The sequence below is a fragment of the Camelina sativa genome, chromosome 7 (genome assembly GCF_000633955.1).
Source record: "Camelina sativa cultivar DH55 chromosome 7, Cs, whole genome shotgun sequence".
NCBI lineage: Eukaryota > Viridiplantae > Streptophyta > Magnoliopsida > Brassicales > Brassicaceae > Camelina > Camelina sativa.
Window position 1 is genome coordinate 14,239,680 of NC_025691.1, and position 6,393 is coordinate 14,246,072.

General features: G+C 31.7%; 1 protein-coding gene and 1 pseudogene across 2 annotated transcripts in view; both read right to left on the reverse strand.

Annotated features, from left to right (window-relative positions):
• LOC104701155 overlaps positions 1 to 509 on the reverse strand; it is a 2,237-nt pseudogene extending 1,728 nt beyond the window's left edge.
• The window catches only part of LOC104701156 (type II inositol polyphosphate 5-phosphatase 15), a 9,183-nt gene continuing 7,785 nt past the window's right edge, over positions 4,996 to 6,393 (reverse strand). Inside the window, exons 11-12 of one of the 2 annotated variants that reach the window (XM_010416794.2) lie at positions 6,220 to 6,374; positions 4,996 to 5,630 (exon numbers count right to left, since the gene is read on the reverse strand). In XM_010416794.2, the coding sequence (XP_010415096.1) occupies positions 5,280 to 5,630; positions 6,220 to 6,374 (506 nt within the window). In that variant the 3' untranslated portion in view covers positions 4,996 to 5,279. The remainder of the gene's footprint in view (positions 5,631 to 6,219; positions 6,375 to 6,393) is intronic. The other variant, XM_010416797.2, reaches the window with a different exon arrangement.

Sequence of the window (6,393 nt, forward strand, 5' to 3'; positions counted from 1 at the left end):
TTAACACATACCGTTGCACCTTCAGGGCAGTTGTAACCATTGGCTTTGCAGCTCCACAAGGTTGATCCCTTAGCATCAAAAGAACCACCAAGAACCGTAACATTGTGAACACCAATAAAACTAAACCAGTTTTCTCTTTTCCCAAGCAATCTGTAGTCTTGCGGACCAATTAAAGTTCCGTCAATCCTTAATGTTATCTCGCGGCTTTTACAACTTTCTCCTTCAAACCGAACCTCTCCGCTAACCAAATACCTTCCTTTAGGTACGTAAATCACGACCGAGTCTGCCACTTCACACGCGGCATCCCATGCATCCGAAAAGGCTTTTACCGAGTCTACCACTCCGTTTGGTTTTGCGCCATAGCTCAGAACGTTAAGACTTGTTCTTGCGTCAGACTGACCAAAGTGGGACATAATGATTGTTGTAACGATGCTAAAGACCTGAACAAAGCTTAGAGAGAATGTCATATTTTGTGTTTCTTTTTTTTTTAATGGAAGGATTTTATAAAGTTTAAGATTATTGTATTTTCTGATGAAAATGTAAGTGTGCAAGTGTGTATATATATAAGTATGCTAGGGTCTTGGATAAAGAGAAGAAGGATTCTATGTGGTTTAAGAATCAAAGTATGAAGCAAACGGCGGGCGTCACCATAGATATCTCTCAAGGTATTTGAAAACGAGTTGCTTGATTTCCAAGTAGTTTTTGGAGCCTCGGTACGTAACGTTGAATAATCATTCTATCTATTATTGTAAGTCAAGTAATTATCAAGTGATCCTGAGCTTTAGTCGCTTTTTATAATGGTAATTACATTAAAAAAAACTCCAATCATGATCGTTAGTTAATTTAGTTATCATGTCATTTAAAATCAATGAAAATAGCCTCGAGTCCGATTTACAATTCATAAAACCTTCCGGCTAAGCTATTTCCAGCTCCAAACCAAATTTTGATTAATAATTATGTCCTATAGATCAGATTTTGGTTTGAAACTAGAGATTGTTTAGGTTGGCAAATGAAAAAAAAAATTATCAAAGTGTAATTCAGACTCAAAGCTATTTTTTTTAAATGACATTATAAACAAATGATATAACGACGATGATCGTAATAGTAAAAACATTAGAAAAAGCGATTAATGTTGAAGGATCATTTGATAGTTACTTGACATATAATAGAAAATACATTAATTTTTAAAATAAATATATAATGCGAGATTTTAATAATTTATTAATTTATAACGATATGAATTCATCAAATATACAAAATTTTAAAAGTTGGTTAATTATGGTAAAAAGATTGACCATCATTTTCACTAATCATGTAATGGTATTGTTTTAGATGATATCAATTCTGAAACTTCATATGGATAAATAATTTGCATGAAGATACAATAAATTTTTCGTACAAAATTTGTTATTGTGTTGCATATTAAGAATTTAGATGCATTATCTTGTGAAATGACATTCATAAACTAGATATGGAATTTTTCTCTTATAAGTCAAACTCTTGATGTCGTGAACATGAACACAGCTGATGTCTTGAACCTGAACACAACGCTACTACCATCCTTGAAATTTGTATGACATTCAGAAAATACATAAGATCATTGCTATTATTTTTCTAGTGTACATACACATTTCTGGTAATGAACATCTTGCTTTAATGTATACTTTAAAACTGAATATGAGGACTAGAAAAGCTTATATTTCAATTGTGTTTTAAAAGACATATTTTTGTACTAATTGTAAAGAATCGTTGAAAAAAGAAAAAAAAACACTCTTTCAATTATGAGTTTTAAGACATTACAACAAAACGGATCCACCGGTTATGAAAGATAATCAGAAAATGATACATACTAACGATCTGAATGGTTAGACACCACTTCATATCCTACTAATCAATGGGGATCGAAAAGTCTAAGTTCTTATCACACATTGACGAAGCATATGGATGATTTAAATCATATGTAACTACAAGATGATATTGGTCAGATGTGATAAAAAAGAAGACATATATTTCATCCTACATCTTGTGACCAAATGCTGTCATGATTCGCAAAATGTATCTATATGGATACTAAGGGTACTTTTAAGAAAAATAGAAAATCAAGACAAAAATAAAGGATAACTCATTTTGCTTTAGTAGTAGGTTATTAGATAACTCATCGGTCACGAAGAAAACAGAAATATATGTCGAATATTAGATAACCATATATGCATGGTGGGTGATTCATGGAATAAAACTTTATTAAATTTCATATGGCTTGCAAAATTCAACGATCATTGTTTGTTTAAACTTATCGTATACTATTGGAAACTCCTTATTCGGTTTTTGTTCTTTTCAGTAGACCTATATATCATACATGCTTAGTGGAATATTAAGCATCGCATTGCTTATTAAATCAAAGAACAAAACTTATAAATTAATTCTATCGTTTAAAGTCATATATGGACCCAAAAATCCCTCGATTTGGCTTCTATTTTAACTCTCGCTCTGTAATCTGTATGACTTAATTACAAATTTAAATATCATTTTATGTGTTCACATTAAGCATAATTGCTTATTGAGAGAGAATACTTGCTTACTTAGTACTTCATTTACAGGTTGTTCACATTAAGCACAATTGTTTAAACTTACACAGCTCTATATAAAGTAAGAAAACGAAGGCACTAAAATTAAATTGGGTTTTTAGCACTCACATACATTTTGAGGTAAACTTCTTTCACAAAAACCCACTTTCCTTCCTCTCTATACTTTTCTAAGTTTGTTGCTTACGTATCCATGTTTCTTTTACAATTTTGTTCTCATAAGAAGAAAATGTAAATGGTAAGTTAAAACTTATCATTAGTTTATGTTGGTTTCCTCCCCCTTTTTTTTTTTTCTTTCTTTCTTTCTTTCTTTCTTTCTTATCATTTGTTTAGTTATTATCAATAAATTATATAAATTTTTTGTACAATAGATTATGATTATATTTTTTCTACATTTTAAGATGCATTTTGCTATATTTTAAGTAAATAAATTATATATTATCCATTTTTAGCTGAACAATTGTTCATGGATAAGTGGATGGTAAATTATGGTATAGCTAGTTTGTGGATACTTACTTATGTTTGACTTTGAACATTTAAAAAACATATGAAAACCTAATTAATTAAAAAGTTTGTGATTTGGTAAATTAGTTATGAATAACTAAATTTCAAAAAAATAATATAATTGTTGAAGGTTAATAATGAAATTTATTAACAAGTTTGTTGCATGTTCAAACATCACCATAGTTTAGGGTTTAGAGTTTGGAGGTTATATAGATTAAGTGTCTATGTTTTGAGTTCAGGTTGTATTGTGTAAGGTTCAAGGTGTAGGATTTAGGGGTTAAGGTTAAAATTTTAGGGTTTAGATATTAGAGCTTATATGGATGATGTGTCTATATTTTTAGTTCATGGTTTAGAATTTAGGGTTCAAGATGTAGGGTTTAGGGTTTAGGATTTAAAATTTAGGGTATAAGGTTTAGGGTTTAGGTTTTTGGGCTTATATGGATTCAATGTCTATGTGGTGTTATGGTTACGAGCTAGGGATATATCTAACCAAATTTTAGTGGTGAGAGGGTGGATGGGCTTTAAAGTAAACCCTAAACATGAGGATGTTTTAGGTTTTAGAGTTTAGGGTTTAGGATACAACAATAACATCAAATCCATATATTCATAGTTATGTGGATACCAATAGAATTTGTGTATTCTCTAGAGATTTAGGGTTTAAGATACAACGACAATATCAAATCCATATATTTGTGGTCATGTGGATACCAATAGAATTTCTGGGTCTATGGTTTAGGATACAACGATAATATGAAATCCATATATTTGTGGTCATGTGAATACCCATAGAATTTGTGGATTCTAGAGATTTAGGGTTTAAGATTCAACGAAGATATCAAATCCATATATTCTTGGTCATGTGGATACCAATAGAATTTTTGGGTTCTAGAGATTTATGGATTAGGATACAACGACAATATCAAATCCATATATTCGTGGTCATGTGGATACCCATATAATTTGTGGATTCTAGAGATTTAGGGTTTATGATACAACAACAACATCAAATCCATATATTCATGGTCAGGTGGATACCAATAAAATTTGTGGTACTAGTAACATATGACCATAAATGTGGGTATTAGTAACACATCAAAGTTTGTTATCAAATCCATAACACATGACCGTAAATATGGTACTAGCAACACATCAAATCCATATATTCGTAGTCATATGGATACCAACCGAATTTGCGGGTTCTAGAGATTTAGGGTTTAGGACACAACGACAACATCAAATCCATATATTCATGGTCATGTGGATACTCAATAGAATTTGTGGGTACTGGTAACAAATCAAAGTTCTTTAAAACTTATCCAAATAGATAACTATTTATGAATGCAATATTTTGTTAATTCATTATGCATCTAATTTAAGCTTAAAGTTTGTGTACAAACAGTCTATTTCATATTGAAAATTTAGTTAAATAAATTCATTAATTTCTAATTTATTTAATTAATTTAGTTTGGACTTAGAAATTGTTGATTTGACTATGAACACCAATTCAATTGTATTTTATTTAGATTAGACTCATAAATTATTTTATTTTTTCTTGTGGAAAGAAAAAAATATTGAAAGATGCAAAAAATATTTATTTACAAGTTACTTAATTCTTTTTGTTTGTCGACAACTAAAGTTACTAAACTTAAAATATAGTAATAAAAATGAAAAATAAATGGTGAAAAATAAAACTATTAAAAGAGAAAGAGAAAATAGATAGAAAAATGAGAAGGAAAAAAAATGTAAAAAGAGAAAGTTAGTTTAGTTGGAGGATGCAAGTTGTAATTTGACATAAGAAAAGTATAGAGATAGTAGAAAGTGGGTGCAAGAGTGAATACTTTAGGGAAAAGTGTGTGTAAATGCAAAATTCCCAATGAAATTTTAATCAAAAGTTTCGTTTACACGTACATAGTAGAAGTATCAGAATGCTTATTGAGAGAGAATTACAGAAGCAATGAGGTTACATTATACAAATACATTACTTATACAGAGAAATAATATAACACTTGGTAGACCATATCCCCTGCATTACATAATTAGCCTCTTAAAACAAAAAAAAACGTAAGAAGCTAATCTCAGTTTTTCCTCTTTTCACACAAATTTTCCCATTAAAACACACGAAAACGAGTTACGAATTACTTTGGAGGTTTCGATTCTCCTTCTCTTGATCTCACTGTACACTTTGAATTGGATCTATGGACTGTGCAAGTTCCTTAGCTGCTCAACCACATCTAGAGTGTTGCTTAGTTGTTGATAATCGGAGCGATGGAGAGCGTTTATTTGTCCCGAGGATTTAGGTCTATCGTCATCATATTTTTTCTTTCCACGAGGGCAGTGACGCACACGGATTTTATGGTTTCTCGTCACAGTCGAGAACCTTCCATGTACTACTAGGACCAATATAACTTCCTCGTCTCTTGTGTCTTCACACCAAGAATTCTGAGCAACACCGTCCACAAATTCTTCTACTGTTGGGAAGTCTTCGAGATGGACTGAAACCTCGGCTATTTGGTTTGGCTTGATTGTTCCAGTTCCTGGGGATACCTGTTTAAGAAAACAAAATTATTTAGTGAAATCGATTCCAAAGGATATTCTCAAGAACCACGACATGATATATGCAAAGGCAGACATATGAGGTTTAAGGTTTAAGAATTGAAACTTATATGGCATTACTAAGGAGTTTTCATTCCCGGGTAAACAAAACCAATCCGAACCAAAACCAAAGAGCCTTAATTGGTGGGTTAGAACTTTATAATAAAGCTTAATCTAAAACCACAGACCACACCAAATTTACCCATACAAGATTATGTTTTACTCTGGCAACTATTTTCTAAAACCAAAAACCCAACAAACCCGAACAGAATCCCATATTCAACCACCCTGAGGCATTACACCAATAACACACATCCTCTCTGCCCAACCTGATTAAGGCCAAAATGTACCATATCTGCAACTATGATGTGTATCATTACGGTAACTACTTACGAATTTAACTTTTTTTGAGTTTTTAGAAATCAAAACAACAAGCTCACGTTTCTGCTTAGTTACTTCTCTCGGACACGCCAGTTAAGAAAAAAAAACAGTAAGACAGGACAGTGAGAAGCCAGGCTGCAAGCGTAGAAGAACAACTAACCTCCAGCCACTGGGGAAACCCGAAAGAACCTCTTGCTCGGTGATCGTGTGCCTGACCGTCCTCCTCAATCTTGGCTTGGCCTTCACAAATTATTTGAAAGAAAGCGATGTTCTTCTCACTCTTATTTGTAATACGCAGAATAGTTGAATCCTGATTTTGGAGAATTATATTATT